The following is a 17,974-nucleotide window of genomic DNA, read 5'->3' on the forward strand; positions in this document are numbered from 1 at the left end:
CAACTGCTACACAGGACAGACATGTGCATGATTCTTTTTGTGAAGACTATTTAAGCTATTTCAATTTCAAAGCTTGTTCATGGTGGCTGGTACAAAGATCAGTTACTGTAATGTGAATGCATATCATATACAAGCTTAGGTATAATTTTAGACTTTGTTCAGTATTAAATCAATTAGAGACAATTCATTAAGTCAAATACAGCCATGTGTATAATTGCAGAATCAGCTAAAACCTGCACAAAAAAAGAAAAAAACACCACCATAACAACAACTAAATGATGTGAACTTAGGTAACAATATACCATTTGATGTCACTATTTAATACTTGGAGCAGTGATTTAATGTTCAAATTATCACACCTGATGCATACAGTTTAATTACAAAACACCCTACTGTACAAAAATTTTGCAAGGAAAGCCGCAAATATTATAAGGAGATATATTTTCTCAACAAACCAAAACAGAGATGGTTATTCTAAATTTATTACCTCCGCCAAGGGAGGAGGTTAATATTTTCGTTACCGTTGGTTTGTGTGTTTGTTTGTTTGTTTGTTCGTTCGTTCGTTTGTTCGTTTGTCTGTGTGCAAAATAACTCAAAAAGTAGTTAAAGGGATGGTACAGTATTGGTGGAGTCATGGAGATGAGAATTGGGCTTTTAGCTTTTTGAGAGATAACAAGGAAACACTTATGAAATAGTACAGAGCATACCATTTTAAGAGGAATTCAAAGTTTCTTCGATGAAAATCGGGTTTGGCACGACTGAAACATCCAAAAACAAAGTAAAACAAAGCGATCGTAAAAAAGTGTAGGTCCCACACTTATTAGAATCGCTCTGTATTGGATATCTCAGCCATTTCAAAACCAATTTTCATCAAATAAACGTTGAATTCCTCTTGGAATTACATGCTCTTTCATATTTCATAAGAGGTTTCTCTTTATCTCACCAAAAAATGTTAGAAACCTGAAATTAGGTCTCCACCAAAACTATATGATCCCTTTAACGGATTGGGATGAAACTTGCAGGAAAAGTTGAGAATGACACTAGTAACAAACGATTAACTTTTGGTAGTGATCCGAGAATTTTGGGGGAATTTATGAAGGATTTTTTTATATTTTGGCAGGTACATTGTAGGGTCAATGAACTTGGGAGTTCAGGCTGCACGTATTTGAGGTGTGCATGCATGCACTAAAGTGCGTGCTCTAGTTTCTGCTAAGAGTTGGTGTACACAGTTTAGCCTCAAACAGATAATTGATGATCCAACTAGAGTTACTGAGAGTAGTTCCACACTGTTAGACCTGATTCTAACAAATCGACCCAACAATGTGCATGAGAAAAGTGTTGTCATTCATGGATTGAGTGATCACAGGTTAGTGTACGTTGTTTGTAAAAGTTTTAAGCCTAAAGCTCCATCAAGAATTATTCACACGAGAGCATACTACCGGTTAAACGTTTCATCATTTTGTGAATCATTACTGCCTGCACATATGGAAAGTGCCGATGGAAAAGATGTTGAAGTTGAGTGGCACAGATGGAAGGCTAAATTTGTTGATATTTGTAATGAACAGTGTCCGAGGATTACTTTGAGAGTAAGGGGTCTGAAGACAAAGTGGGTGACGCCTGAGTACACTAGATTGTGTCATGAAAGAGATGCCCTTAGAAAAAAGGCTGAACATACAAAGGACCCACGGGATTGGAGGCTTTTCAGATGTTGTCGTAACCATGCGAATAATTTAAGAGTAACATTGAAGAGGTCGTTTTGTCATGAACAAATAGTGCAGAATAAATATATACTATATACTATATACTACAACGTACAACGTAGGTAGTCAGAGAGGCGCCCTCTAGCTCTCCGACTACCTACATTGTACGTTATAGTACAGTATACGAGAGTGAATGCCATTCAAATAACACGCAGATGAGGAGTGAAGCAATAAGGACGTTTACAGACCTGATTTCAGCCACAGATTTCGGTGAGTTTTTGACGTAATTAAACAAAAAATCGCGTACCGATTATTGAATGATTATCATAGATTACGATAATTCCTTGTATTTTAGTTTTCCACGATTAATAAAGATATTCATGAAGGAGTCGCACAACCACACTGAAAAGTGACAACGTCTGCGAGGGAATAGAGGTGCAGCCGCGTCGCTTCGCGACAGCGGCTGCGTGTAGTTAGTTTGGACCATGAGAGACATGACACTCAAATCAAACTCTCAACATGATTTTCAGAAGGCGCTCTTTCAATTCCACGACCATCACAGTGATCCAGATGCTAGAAGATTATTCCCTTGTTATGGTGGCTATTAACCTGCACTAATATCAAGAGGTTTGGTTAACTTCAAATATCATAATCATGGGTGGGTGTGGCAGTTTTTGATACACTGTCACTGAGTTGGGGACAACGGGCGGGATCGCATGGGCGGGTCTGCGATGTTCGCCTCCACCTCGCGTGAGTATGGTGGTGGTGGGGGTGCACTGCGACCGGGCACTGATGACAAGCGGCGATGCGGTGGGGCTGTGCCCCGTCACAGAGACCATTTGTGACCGTGCTCATTGAAATGTCAGCTAAAGACAGCTAATTAATTGATGTCACATACAGCGCGGTAACTGAAGATATAAGCCACATTCACATAAATAAAGATGGGTTTGTCAGAAAAAATTTTGAACAAACATATGAATCACAATACGGGTAAGCATGATTTTCCTTGAGAAGTATTAAAACCCCACATTCATAGTAAAAAAAACGGTTGAAAACTACGATTCTTACCTGGCTGATAGAGGGAAGAGCAGCCATCTTGCTTAATGTCAGCGAAGTTTGTCACTAGCGCCAGCTACCGTTGAGCATGAGTAATGCTAACTTGCGTCTCGATTATCGCGCATCTGAAATTCAGTCAACCACGGCGGCAGAATAGAACTGAAGTACGCGGAGACGTACGTACGCCAGCAGCGTACGATGGCAAATTGGCACGGAGGCGTTGCGGCCGATCTCACCCCAACGGCTAGCCCCGATGCACGTACGTCGCCTCGGCGCGCCGCGCGACGGCTGCTTGTTCAATCGGGCAACGCTACGTGGCTTAGAGCTGAAGACACACTGGTCAGGAGAAAAATACTGACATTTTTTAGATTTTTCTCAATTCGGCTTTCAACGATCAAAATGGATGCTCTTCAGTTCGGCGCAGTGATAGTAGCTGCTTTGTGTACGATTTATTTCACTGGAAAAACTGGAGTGGTTATGCGGTAAGCGTGTGAAAGTCAAAGATCATCCACATTAAACTTTCCCACCTCCCTGCCATATGCCCTCGTGCTGGCCCCTGGTTCTAATTCTATGGATGGGCAGGCGCAAGGCGATGGGAGGGACTAGCGTTTGTTTACAACTTTAACTGGTTTGAGACCACAAGCGCGTAAGCGAGCATGCATGTAGTATTAAACACTTGAAACATTGTATGTAAGTGTATTTACTGGGTACAGCTAGCAGTATGTTAACTGTAGAAAAGTACACTTAAAAACGGAGGAACTGTTTTGTTGGTAAGTCATGATTTAAAGGGACCCAGCCCAGCCAGTACTAGTAAAATTACTCAGTATAGTATAGTGAGGTGCCCGCACTTCGTCAGGGGCCCGAATACCGTCACCCCGCTTAAAATTGTTTTAAGCGCACTAAACAAAAATTTATGCCTGGGACTGTGTTCAGTACGATTGAAACTTGGCAGGGCTAACACAACCAAGCAAATTTTGGTGAAAACTGAACAGTTTTTCGCGAAAATTGGAAATTTTAATCGGAATAGGACCCTACGTGTTATAAGTATCACCACTGTCCCTGCACGCATCTTTTACGTGTATGTCTATGGGAGCATCAAGGTCACCCGCACACGTCTTTTACGTGCTTTGTCTATGGGAGCGCGGGTGACAAGTTGCGGGCCCCTTCCTTAGCGCGCAACTTTTTCGCATCGTTCCCGTTTGACGACGATAGCTGCAAATTTTCGATATCGATCAGTGAGCTTGTGATTCCATTGGAATTTTCAGCATTTTTCCTGTATGTGAGTTGGATTTCAAAGAATTTCAGCGGCGAAATGTAATTCAAATATGCGCAAACATTAACTCAGTTCGGGAAACCCACTCACAAGGGGGGCCCCTCCTTATAAGTAACCCGTCCCCCTTATAAGTAACCCCGTCCCCCTTATAAGTAACCCCCGGGGCACCCCTTATAAGGAGTCTCCACGCTTTTTTGCAATGCAACGCGAAAATGAAAGGACTGCGGCAATTCGCTTGATTATGTCCATAAAGCTTCACAAGTTTCCTAGTTACTCACGAAATTTGAGCAAAATCGGTTTGAGGCATCATATCTAAAATCATGGGTTTAAATGCGATGTCCAACGACCCATGCGAATGCTGAAATGCGAGCGATTACTGGCGCGAGTGTCGCCAGGCGCGGCGGCGCGGCAATGCTTGAGTGCAGACGTGGCGACTGAGTACGGACTCTCTCGTACTCAGTCGCCACGTCTGCACTCAAGCATTGCCGCGCCGCCGCGCCTGGCGACACTCGCGCCAGTAATCGCTGGCATTTCAGCATTCGCATGGGTCGTTTGACATCGCATTTAAATCCATGATTTTAGATATGATGCCTCAAACCGATTTTGCTCAAATTTCGTGAGTAACTAGGAAACTTGTGAAGCTTTATGGACATAATCAAGCGAATTGCCGCAGTCCTTTCATTTTCGCGTTGCATTGCAAAAAAGCGTGGAGACTCCTTATAAGGGGTGCCCCGGGGGTTACTTATAAGGGGGACGGGGGGACGGGGTTACTTATAAGGGGGACGGGTTACTTATAAGGAGGGGCCCCCCTTGTGAGTGGGTTTCCCGAACTGAACTATGACGAGGTGCGGGTCACCCAAGTATACTAGGGCTAGGCCTACGGACTATTCAGTACCGGTATTCTGTAATAAATACAGAACTGGTTGAGGTGAAAATTCAACTTGTAACTTTTTGCGAGATATTTATAAACCACTCTATGAAATGTTAACAATTCTAAGCATGCTAAGGCCTAAGGGGAATCAAAAGTTTATTTGATGAAAATTGGTTTTGAGATGGCTGAAGCCTGAGATATCTAAAATCAAAAACAAGGTAAAACAAAGAGATCCTATAGAAGTTGTGGCATGTCAATTTTATGATCACCTTTTTGGATATCTCAACCATTTCAAGACCAATTTTAATTAAATAAACCTTGAATCCTTCTTGAAATTAAATGCTCTTTCGTTTTGTATAAGAGGCTTGTCATTTCACCAAAAAAAATGTTATGAACCTAAATCCTCACCTCAACCAGTCGGACTGGACAGTCCCTTCAATCCTCTGTAGACTTTACCATATACGTGAAGGAAATTAATATTAAGTTTCATCAAGCAATATAGAGTAAAAATTAAACCTTTCTTAATTATTGTTCATGTTAATTCATGTGGAAGGTACTAATGATGAGAGAGGGTTTTATCCAACAGTTCTCATGGCAGAGTATGGTACATTTTGCTGCTTTGAATGCACAGAAAATTCCAGGAGCTTGCAACAGGGAAGGCAGGGTGTGCTCCAGTAGCCGATGTGGGATTTGTCACCATCCACTACTTTGCGGGCCGAGGAAGGGCAGAGGCCATCCGATTTCTGCTGGAGCAAGCTGGTGTGCCGTACAACCAGACCGATTTCACGCGTGAAACTTGGCCAGAAGCCAAACGCCTAGGCATAGAGCGGGGACTCTATACCTATGGCCAAGGTACCAAAATGTCAGTACAGTAACTGTAAGGCAGAATAGAGTACAATATGTGCTGCCATAGCCTCTCACTACCATGGATCCGCCCCTGGACAACCTCCCCTGGTTCTGGACCGGGTGTTTATTATGAACGCACCCGGTTCCAACGCAAGCTGTACCCAAACAAAAGATGGACATCATCACTTTAGTGTTCTATACCCTATGCTTGACAACAGCATGAATGCTAGGATCATTTGACAATGTATCGATGGCATGTGATTTGTTTGAAACCTAGGGACACTTTGATCAGTAGAACTTTTTTTTTATGCCTCCGCAACGAAGTGGCCGGAGGCATTATGTTTTCGGGTCGTCCGTCCGTCCGTCCGTCCGTCCGTCCGTCCGTCCGTCCGTCCGTCCGTCCGTCCCGTTTTGTTTTTGTCGATATCTCAAGAACCGTGTGGTGGTTTTACATCAAACTTGGTATGAGGGTATATCCTTGGGGGATAATACTTTGTGTGGATTTTAGGGTCACAGGGTCAAAGGTCACGGGTTTATTTTGTGAAAAAAAAAATTGAAATTTCATGTTTTTCTCCATATCTCGCAAATGGTTCAAGGTATCTTCATGGAACTTAGTATATATGCTTGTACCGATGGGCAGTGATTATCTAGGGAAGTTGGGGGTCATGGGTCAAAGGTCAGGGGGTCAAAGGTCAAGGTCAACTCCTCAAAATATCACTACTTTCCTTAAAATGCAATAGGCTGAAGGTTTTTATGCCTCCGCCACGAAGTGGTGCCGGAGGCATTATGTTTTCGGGTTGTCCGTCCGTCCGTACGTCCGTACGTCTGTACGTCCGTACGTCCGTACGTCTGTCCGTCCGCTTTCGTTTACGCGATAACTTGAGTAATATTTACTGGAATTTTACCAAACTTGGTCCAAGTATGAAGTATGATGGGGCAATAATTTGATTAGATTTTGGGTGAAATCGGCTAAAGGTCAAAGGTCAAAGGTCAAGGTCAAATCATGAAATTGTATCCGTTTACGCGATAACTCAAGACTGGATGGAGTAAATTTTACCAAACTTTGTTGGAGGATGATGTATGATGGGACAATTACTTGATTAGTTTTTCAGTGAAATCGGACAGAGGTCAAAGGTCAAAGATCAAGGTCAAATCCTAAAATTTATCTGTTTACGTGATAACTCAAAACTGGATGAAGCAGCTTTCACCAAACTTGGTCCAAGGATGATGTATGATGGGACAATTAGTTGATATGATTTTAGTGACATTGGCAAGAGGTCAAAGGTCAAAAGGTCAAGGTCAAATGCTACAAATGTTGCAATTTCCCCCATATCTATGCAATGCCCGGAGGTATTTTGTTGAAACTTGGTGTGGACATGTACTACTGTGTAAAGATTCTCCAGAGAGAGTTTCATGTCATAAGGTCAAAGGTCAAAAGGTCAAAGGTTAGGTGAAAATGTTGCAATATCACTTTTCTCGCAAATGGTTCAATGTATCTTCGTGGAACTTGGTACTTACACATGTACTGACTGGAAGGGATTATCTAGGGAATTTAGGGGTCATGGGTCAATAGTCAGGGGTCAAAGGTCAAGGTCAACTCCTCAAAATCTTACTATTTCCCTCATATACTAGTATATGCAATGCTTGCATTATTAATTTCAAAACTTATTACATGCATTACCTAATGGAGATTCTCCTCGAAATTTCTAGCCAGAAGGTCAAAGGTCAAAGGTTAAGGGTCAAAGGCCAGGTTTCAATGCCCCCCCCCCCCCAAAAAAAAAAAAAAAAAAATCCATTTTGTACCGTCATTACACTCTTTCTTCATACCTTGGAAATTACTCAATGCATAAACTTATAAAAAGTCTGTCAGAATTCAAGTAAAAATTCTCAATTCCCCAAATATGTGTACCTGCACTCTTAGAAAATTAAAGCAAACCCAGTTCAAGACATTTCTGACAAACCTGTCATTTCAATATTTTGCCAGTTATGTGAAACTGTCATGGATCACACATTGTGAAGACATTGTACTATACGCCTATTGGGAGAATCATGCATTATGGCGGAGGCATCAGTCGCCATAGCGACATTTCTAGTTTTTTTTTTAAACTTAATGTATGGCATGTATTACCCAATATATATTTTTGGGGAAGTTTCTTGCCAAAAGGTCAAAGGTCAAAAGGTAAAAGGTCAAGTGAAAGTGCTAAATTGCACTTTTTCCTCCATATCTCGAAAGTAACTCAAGGTATCATCATGAAACTTACATATTTATGCATGTTCAACCTAACAGTGATTCTCTTTGGAACTATGAGGTCAAAGGTCAAAGGCCAGGTTTAGATAATGCTATTTTCCCATTTGATACTGAAATTATACTTTTTCTCAATACCTTAAAAATTACTCAATGCATAAACTTATAAAAGGGTCAAAAGTCAAGTAAAAATCATCAGTTCCCCATATACCTGCACTCTGACATTTTAATCATTCATCCAATTGAACCTAGTTCTAGGAAAGTGAACATTCAGCACATTTGTGTCAAACCTGTCATTTTAATATTTTGCCAATTGTGTGAAACTGTCATCACACATTGTCAAGACATTGTACTATAGACCTATTAGGAGAACCATGCATTATTGCGGAGGCATATCAGTAGCCGTAGCGATATATCTAGTTTAATCTAGTGACAGAATTGGGCTAGAGATGTGATTAGTGTTTTGTGTTCTATGAATTAGCCTTGTGCCTGATGAATGAAGGCTGTACATCTAATGATTTCTGAAAACACATTACAGTAACTGATACAAAATTGTTTGAGTACAACCTGATATTTTCTCTCTTCAACGCAGGGAGAATACTTGGCACTTGTAACATGCAATGTTTAATCAACAAAGTATTTGACAAAAAAAAAATCAAACATCGGTGATGATAGATTGTAACACACATCTTTTGTACGTTTTACTCAGTCCCAGCCATTGTGACTTCATCAGGAGTTTCCATGGTACAGCAGCAGGCTATACTTCACTACATCGGTCGCTCAACGGGAATGGACTGTGACTGCGATAATCTTCATTACTGCACTGTGCTGGCATTGGGAGTTGGTATGTGGTTGCGTACTAAACAGAAAGGCAGGCCGCCAGTGCTGTTATATTCCGGATACATAATCTTCAATTCTTGTATGGTGTCCCTCTTGTTTTGTTTTCAATTTTTGGTTTGTTATTTTTTAAAAAGATAGTCTTGTATTTCAAACTTGTGAATATTTTAAGGGCAGATTTTTCAAGTGGTTCATTTCCATCATTTTCATTACAGTGCTAATTCATTCAATTGTACAAAAAGAAGACAGCTGACATGCAAAGAAAAGTTTTTGTCAGACTGCCACCCAAATTTAGATTGAAAGATGATTCTGTCTTATTTGTTGTAGCAAGTTTGAATGGATAAATGAATTTATTTCTATTTGATACCACAAGGCATGGCACACTGTGACTACAAAATAATTGTTAAGATCTTTGTTCACAAAGTAAAATGCCAGTGCTGTGCCATTGTAAACCATGTTTGGGATTAATGGTGTTGGTGCCAGTTATATGGCATAGTCTGGGTGGCAGCCTTATTCTATTTTGATTTCAGTATTGGGACCAGTAGGGAGTTTCAATTACACATCTTGTGTTGTATAAAAGGCAGATCTATCCAAAGGGAGGTTGATGATGGTATCATAACTTTGTCCACTGAGAATCAGAACTACACTAACTCCATCTGTAGGCATGGCACAGTGGTGTTAGCACTTCTTGATCTGTGGTTTACAGCTGATAACTCTGAAGTGGATGAAAATTTGTGATGATGGTGCTTTGATTTGTGTTTTGAAATGAGTTTGAAGCAAATCTAGGATTGGCAGATTGTAAGCCACTGATATTAGAGAATACAAATTATCCATGAATCCACACAAAATAGTGTGAAATAAAGATTATATAGATGGAAGTCTGTATTATATCGAAGTGTATGTTGTGTGATAATATCCTCTTTGTTGCCCATGATGTGGGAATCTATTCCTTCACTCATAAAATTTTGTGTTTGGGCAGAGTGCCATAATGCTGAAAGTGAGTGGTCTAGGTTACCATACTGTTTAAGGAACTGAAGAGTCGCTCACACACTAAGCCGGTTTGACCAGATTTTGCCTTTAATCATTCACAGGTTTTACTGCCTCAACTGTAGGAGCAGACTGCTCCCTACAAGATTATAAAAAAATAGATAAAAAGAGAAAGTATGTATGCCCACATTTGTACGATTATTATTCTGATATTAATCAATGAATGAAAAAAATGAGCAAAGAAAATGGGATCCATCCCATTTTCCTTGCTCAATTTTTATGCCTCCGCCACGAAGTGGTGCCGGAGGCATTATGTTTTCGGGTTGTCCGTCCGTCCGTCCGTCCGTCCTTCCGTCCGTCCGTCCGTCCGTCCGTCCGTCCTTCCGTCCGTCTTTCCGTCCGTCCGTCCGTAATGAATTTTGTGGACAAGGTAACTATCAAAAGCTGTTGAGGTATCCTGATGAAACTTGGCATGTATGTGTATTAGGGGGTAAAGTTGTGCCTATCAACTTTTGGGTGCACGTGATCAAGGTCAAAGGTCAAAAGGTCAAGGTCAAATACATAAAATTTCACTATTTCCACCATATCTATGCAATGCCTGAAGATATTTTCTTGAAACTTAGTGTATACATGTATTACCCAATTTAGATTCTCTGGTGAAAGTTTGGGTCATGAGGTCAAAGGTTAAAGGTCAAAAGGTCGAGTAAAAGTATTAAAACTTCTTTTTTTTCTCTGTAAATTGGAAAATTGTTCAAGGTATCTTCATGGAACATAGTATATATACATGTACTGACTGGCAGTGATTATCTAGAGAATGTAGGGTTCATGGGGTCAAAGGTGAGGGGTCAAAGGTCAAGTGCAACACTTCAAAATTTTACTATTTCCCTCATGTTCATGCAATGCCAGCAGGATTAGTATTTTTTTTTTACACTTGGTGTATGCATGTGTAACCTAATAGAAATTCTCTGGAGAGTTTTTTTTTTCTTTTTCTTTTTTTATTGCCTCAAAGGTCAAAAGGTCAAAGATCAAGTGAAAGTGCTGAACTAACTTTTTCCTCCATATCTCGGAAGTGGCTCAATTTATCATGAAACCTACTGCATATCTATGCATGTTCTACCTGAAAGTGATTATCTTATGAATTTTAGGGTCTAAGGCCAGATGAACATGGTAACAATTTACTATTCAGTACAGAAATTGCACTTTTTCTCCATACCGGTACCATGAAAATTACTCAATGCATAAATGTATGAATGGGTCAAAGTCAAGTTAAAGTCCTTAAATCCCCAAAGACATGCTCTCCTATTCATCCAATTAAACCAAGTTCAAGGAAGGTGAACATTCAACACATTTCTGACAAACTTGTCATTTCAATATTTTGCCAGTTTTGTGAAAATGTAATCACACATTGTCCACATGGACTATCTAGACCTATTAGGAGAATCATGCATTATGGCGGAGGCATACCAGTCGCCATAGCGACATTTCTAGTTCACTTATAAATTCTATACATTTGTGATCAGTTTCCCTTATCAGTTTGCCTTTACTGATATTAATTATTTAGATTGAATATTAAAGATGAAGGTACAAATTTTCAGTCTTAAATGACGCAACTGTAAACTACATCAACAACAATGTACCTCTTCTGCTTCTTGTTCTCCAGAGGATGCAAAGAGCAAGCTGTCCAAGCTGATCTACGACCCGGCATTCTCTGTGGAAATGAGGGACACATACCTCCAGGAGACTGCACCCCTCTGGCTAGGATATTTCGAGAAAATTGCTCCCTCTATCACCGCACAGGTAAATACTAAGCGACTAATTATGCTATGGGTTACAGCCAAAGAAAATACGAAGAGAATTCCACGCAATGTCCTTTTTTTTAATGAAAAGTACGCATTCCCTGAATTTGTTGTTGACATAGTTAAAACTTAAAGGTTATAGCGATTCCCCTGCTTTCTGAAATAGATGAGTCAAGTGCTCTTTCATTATGGTAGAAGAGGGAAAATATGTTGAATTTTTTTTTATAGTGTCTCTCTGTCAATGTCCATTACTCAGCATCACAAAATAATGTTGCAGTCTTTTCATTATGCAATGGTTGCACCAAAAATTTAGAAATTCATTACTTTTCAAGAGATAGCCAATTTTCCTCAAACTTTGCTCAGTTGTTCTGTTTGTGTTGCTGCATTTCCTCAATCCACATATTCAGATTTCATTCTGCTTCAAATAAGTTCATGCTCGTGTGCAGCTGCCGGAAAAAAATCTTCAGTTGATTTTAAGGGGACCAAATTCTGATTCAACTTTTAATCCCTCGGGTCATATTGCATTGATGACTCACTGCGATAGTAAGTGATATTCTAACTGCAGTTAGGCACAGGGTTAAGAAGTAGACAGTTTCAAAACTGAGAGTTTGTTGTAATAGTAGTGTTGCTGTTAATGACTGTTAGCATCTGTCTACATTTTCTTGGGAAGATTTTCCAATTTTCCTGATTTCCTGTGGCATTTATTGTCTTACATGCTAGATCGTGTGACTGCTTATTCTGTCCTTGTTTATACTTTTAAACTCCCCCCCCCCCCCAAAAAAAGGGGGGAAATAAGATAAAGGAAATATTATTAGAAATACTTTTTTTGGTGATGACTGCACATTTCATCTGAGCTGGAACCTGACACATGCTTTGTAATCCAGTTGCATCCTGTGTTGAAATCCTGTGAACACTAGAACGGTTTGCAGATTATTGTCACTGTATTTGGTTGGTTGTTTGCTTCCTTCCCCCCCCCCCCCCCCCAACCACCACTTCATGCAATGAAAACAGCCACAAAAAGAAAATCACTGCATATCTTCAAAATATACTGTTGCTGTTTGTGTGGAGATAATTTGGTAGACTCTACATACAAACAGCAACTGTTTGAAATAATGTCCGGTTGGATCAAACAGACTGTAGCTTTTAGTAGGCTTTTAGTTGAGTAGGTAAGAAAGTATACTGTGAAAAAAAAAAACATACTTTAAGGATTATGGAAGTAGTAAAGTCCTTTTCTGTGTTGATTTTGTATTAATGTTAACATTCTACTTACTGTTAATGCGGACAAATATGAAAATAGAATTTCACTAAATTGTCAGTTATTTCTGCCGTGTGCACAGTTACATATAGAGACCCAGTACTGTGGGGATTTACGGGTAGCCTGATTCATTTGCTGCCCACTAGAGGTACATTCGAAAACCACGAATAGCACTGGTCAGCTAATATGTGCATTGCAGCATACACTGATATATTATGGTCAACTCTAGTCAAGATTCTTCGGCTGTGAGTGTGCTTTCACAGATCTATCAGTGCTGAAGCTGTACACAATTTTTTACAGGGATTCTCAGATATATCCTAGCCAGGCCAGCCTTCCCATCCTATGGTATCCCACCTACCAGTTCTTTAAAGGGATGGTACATTATCTTTTAGTGATCGCGAATTCTGTAATCTCATTGGTCAATCAACCACTGAATATATCCCGTATTCCGTGATAAGGTTATATTGTGCGCATGCGCTAAATCCACCACTGAATATATTCCGTATTCCGTGATATGACGTCATATTACGCAGCTAGCTGCGCGTGTACCAAAGACGCTTATAGGAAAGTGCGCGCTAATCCTGTACAATACAAATGGACAGCGCGCGGTCCTCAAGCGTATTACGCACATAAACTGAGACCACTAGACGCTTGATGAACGACAACAGCAACTTACGTATCTGGCTACTGCAGTATCTTATGGCTTGTACGTATTTGTACATTGTACATGCGCGCGCATACAGTAATCAGCTCGCGAGACGTATAGCGTAGGCCTAAGTCACCATGGTCATGGCTGACAGCCGGCGATTTCAACATCATTCACGAAGGGAAATCAGCGAGAAGAAGGTTAGCACTTACACTAAAAGATAAAATCGTTACCCCCTGCTTGTTCTTACGAAATACGGAAAATATCTACGGTCTGGTGCCATATTCCATTCGGCCTCCGGCCTCATGGAATATGGCACCAGACCGTAGATATTTGCCCGTATTTCGTGAACAAGCAGGGGGTAACTAATAGTATTGGTGGAGATGAGAATTGGGCTTTTAAGTTTGTGCATGATACCAAGAAAACACTTATGAAATAGTACAGAGCATACCATTTTAAGAGGAATTCAAAGTTTATTTGATGAAATTCGTGTTTGGAATGACTGAAACATCCAAAAACAAAGTAAAACAAAGCAATCGTAATGAAGTGTGGGTCCCACACCTTATTCGAGTCGCTCTGTTTTGGATATCTCAGCCATTTCAAAACCAATTTTCATCAAAAAAACATTGAATTCCTCATGGAATTTCATGATCTTTCATATTTCATAAGAGATTTCTCATTATCTCACCAAAAAATGTTAGAAACCTAAAATTAGGTCTCAACCAAAACTATACGATCCCTTTAAGATGTCGTCACTTTGATTTTGAAGAATTGCTAATGATATGTGAGAACAAGGCATCAACATCAACGTTATAATTACACCATTTATTTTGTTGTTGTTGTTCAGCAAAATCAGTTCTTTGTGACTGACCGTCTTACATGGGTGGACTTCCTGATATTCGACCTGCTGGATGTCAACATGGAGTTTGGCATGCTAGACGTGGGCCGCCCTCCTGTGGTCATTCTTGACCAGTTCCCCAAGCTGCAGTCCTACTACAACCACATCAGGGCGTTGCCGAAGATTTCAGCCTACATGTCGAGCCCAGGGAGGGCGGCCTACAAGATACCCTACATGCCCACCACAGTGAACGGTTCTTCAAAGCAGATGTAACAGCAGGTTGCATGTTTGATTGATTGTGTTGCCGAATCCACTGCTACAAGGTGCCTATAGAGAGTTATTCATTGATGGCAAAAGTGTTTGTTAAAGAAGATTTTTTGCTTTGGTAAATAGATATTTGGCAAAATTCATACCATCCTCTGAAATTTGGACATGAACTGCAATATGACAATTAACCAGAGTACATCCAGACATTGCAAACACAGTGATGCCTGCAACTAAGATTGATATCTTGTGTATACAATAGTTTCAGCAAAGCAAAGAAGAGTTTTTTCATTCTGATTCTTTTTTCTTCACCGTAGCTCAGTAAATACCAAAAATATGACATTTTGTTGCTCTGCTATGAATTGCTAACTTGTTTTAGTGAATGGCTTGTGAAATATAACACTTTTCAACGAACAAAACAAATACTGAAGAAAGTATGTCAGAAAGTAATATTTTGTATAGGTAATGTTGCTGATATGCAAAGTACTTTTACCATTCAGCCATAGCTTTAGATGTGTAATTGTCTTAAGAAAGGTTTATAGCTTTTTGAAATCAGAGTGCAATGATTTATCGTACGGCTACAACTTTTTCACACAAAGGCCAAAATTGAGTCTGAAATATATCCTCTTCTGAAGGAGAAACACAGAACAAAACAGACTTCATTTATGATGAAGTCTGTCAGTTATTCTGTTTGATTTAGCAGCTGACAAGACTGTTATTGTAGTTTGTTGTAAGGTTCAGCTAATTTTGTGGACGATTGTGACTTCAACAGTTGCATACTTTTCCATAATTTACGTACTTTCTGATTGTAGAACATGCGTACAGCATTGATCATGAAGCTTTTGATTGTGAGTCAAGTAACTTTAAATAATAAAGACATCATTCAAATGTTTTGATTTGACACAGGACAAATTTTTGATAGAAATCTAAAGATTTTGCTTGATTTATGATTTTTATAACAAATAGGTTTTCCTAATCTGTAAGTGAATGATCATGACGGTGAATGATTGTCAGTTTGTCAACCATGAGTCTTTCAGTCTTACCTGTGTTTATAATCTTACATTATGCCGCATGTGATTGTTCAGCTGTTTCCTTTTGTTTATGACACTACATAATATTGTGTTAGTAGATTAGAACATTGTCACAGCAGGGATGGCTGTCATGTTGAAGAAAGCTCCTAAAACAAAGGAGTTGGCTTAGTTCCATTAGTAGCCTTTGCTGTTCTATGAGAAGCTAAACTTGCCCAACCTCCCTCTTTTGTTTGTTCACCCCTTCCCCCCCCCCCTTACCTGTTGTTGTTGTTTTTTTTACTCCCTGCTTGATACCTTACCTACCCCCTTTTGTTTTTGCACTATGTCCCCAACCCCTCCCAGACAGTGTATGTTTTGTAATATCTCTAGTCCATATGTGTCTGCTTAACCTGTACCAGAATGTTTGTCATTTTGCCTCTGACAAAGATTCTGCTAGGATGGAAATCTTTTGACTCCACAAAGAACTGTGAAATATGGCATGATCAGAGCTTATCTGACCAGGACCTTCAGAAAAAGAAAGAAAAAAGATCATGGGGTGTTTTTTTTTTTTTTTGGTCATTATAATAAGGTTCCCCTGTATATGTGCCTAGTTCCTGGAATGCCTGTTTCAGATTAGTAGTATGTAGTATCTTGGAATGACACTGGCATAGCACATTGAAGTATATCGAAGTGCTTATAGAAATGAATGTTTGCAAAATGGCAATCATTATCCCTATTTTCATCATTTTTTTAAAGATAGCACATGATTATTGATTGGTGTTCCCTTTTCAACTTTGTTACAATACAACTGAATATGATTCATTTTTTAAATGTGATTTATGTGCTTTTTGTATATTCAGTGAGTGTCATCATTAAAGATTGTCTTATTTGAGAGTTGTGGACATGTTAGTATACAGTCAAACCTGTCTATAGCGGCCACCCAAGGGAAACGGAAAAAGTGGCCGTTATAGACAGGTGGCCGCTATAAACAGGTAATCAAACTTTTTTTGCGTTGCTTACATGCACATCATGTATCACCATTGTTTCCGTACATGAACTTGTATGTGTGTACTAATGCACACACCGTGTGTTTCATGCATTTAACAATGCCGGTGTATATGAAATTGTTGCGCAGTAGACTTAGTATGTGTATTGTCGTGAAGAAAGCTTAACACTAGTGCATTTTATGACTGAATGGGGGATGAATGCAGCGGTGGCGATCACTGAACGTTGTCCGCATGGGCTACAAAGCAGAAAAACACGTTAGTTTATCGGCTCGGCTACGGCTCCATTGGGTTTTTGGCTGCTATAGACAGGTTAAACTCTACCGCGGGAAACAAAATTTGTGACCGCTGGCCGCGTTAGAGAGGTGGCCGCTATACACAGGGTCTTTAACAGGGCTTTCTCTCGGGGGGATTTTTCAGTGGCCGCTATAGCCAGGTGGCCGCTAAGGCAGGTTTGACTATATGTATGTACATTGTGATTGTATTCAGTACTTCGTAATTATGATGCTTTGTAACCTGACTCAGTGGTGAAATAAAAGACTGAAAATCAGCTGTTATCTTGTACCTTGTGATGTATTTCAGTTATACAGGAAAAAAGTTATAATTTTCCGTTATATCATTTAGCTGATTTTTCTTTTCTGTGCATTTACAACAAAAAGCCAGTTATAACAAGGTGGAATTGGGAGTCCCAGTGATCTTGTTATAACTGTTTGCCTGTGCGCTAGTTGCTGTGTCAAATGTCACCGTTGGATGTGGTGATACTGTATCAGGTCAGTCAAGATTTGGTGAATTGTAATGAAAGAAGGCAGTGCTCAGGTAGATTGTGTGTTTGTTTGTTTGTTTGTTTGTTTGTTTGTTTTTGGGGGGTGTGTGTGTGTTTGTATGTATGTGTGTGGGTTGTTATTATACAAATGATGCACAGGATAGAGTGTGTTAGTGAAGGTGCGGCGCGCTCGAGAGTATTGACAATGGTGCGACATGCACGAGGCGCAGCCGAGTGCATGTTTGCAACCGTTGTCAATACTCGAGAGCGCGCCGCACTAGAAGTTGTTTACAGGATTGACAGCGCGTATAGTAGCGCGTGACGCACTTGTAACAACTGATTGAGTGCGCACTGCTAGTGTAAACATTGTGACGTACGTCAGGCCAGGGAGGTGGAAGAGAGACTCTTCTTAGTGCATACCTGAAGAAATTAATGCACGCACACGTGACTCATTTCAGCGCTTCCAATTGGCTACATTCTTGAACCCATTTTATAATTCAGTTTGCATTAGAGCTGCCTACAAACTCTTTCATAGTGCTTTCTATAGAGCAGGGTAAAGACAAAGTGAAATCAATGTGCCACA

At 40.0% G+C, this 17,974-nt stretch overlaps 2 protein-coding genes across 2 annotated transcripts in view; one reads left to right on the top strand and one right to left on the bottom strand.

The window, feature by feature from the left end:
- The window catches only part of LOC139743512 (uncharacterized), a 60,492-nt gene extending 57,696 nt beyond the window's left edge, over positions 1 to 2,796 (bottom strand). The window contains exon 1 of the mRNA XM_071653991.1: positions 2,769 to 2,796. Within this exon, the coding sequence (XP_071510092.1) occupies positions 2,769 to 2,795 (27 nt within the window). The 5' untranslated portion in view covers position 2,796. The remainder of the gene's footprint in view (positions 1 to 2,768) is intronic.
- A 274-nt stretch (positions 2,797 to 3,070) lies between these two features.
- On the top strand, positions 3,071 to 16,174 carry LOC139743507 (glutathione S-transferase P-like). Its single transcript, XM_071653987.1, has 5 exons — positions 3,071 to 3,238; positions 5,532 to 5,752; positions 8,701 to 8,835; positions 11,476 to 11,612; positions 14,360 to 16,174. Exons 1-5 carry the CDS (start codon positions 3,156 to 3,158, stop codon positions 14,621 to 14,623), a joined length of 840 nt encoding a protein of 279 aa, XP_071510088.1. The 5' UTR covers positions 3,071 to 3,155; the 3' UTR covers positions 14,624 to 16,174.
- The last annotated feature ends 1,800 nt before the right edge of the window (positions 16,175 to 17,974 follow it).

The sequence above is a fragment of the Diadema antillarum genome, unplaced genomic scaffold (genome assembly GCF_040938485.1).
Source record: "Diadema antillarum isolate AM-2024a unplaced genomic scaffold, OU_Dant_1.0 seq00001089_RagTag, whole genome shotgun sequence".
In the NCBI taxonomy this organism is placed as follows: domain Eukaryota; kingdom Metazoa; phylum Echinodermata; class Echinoidea; order Diadematoida; family Diadematidae; genus Diadema; species Diadema antillarum.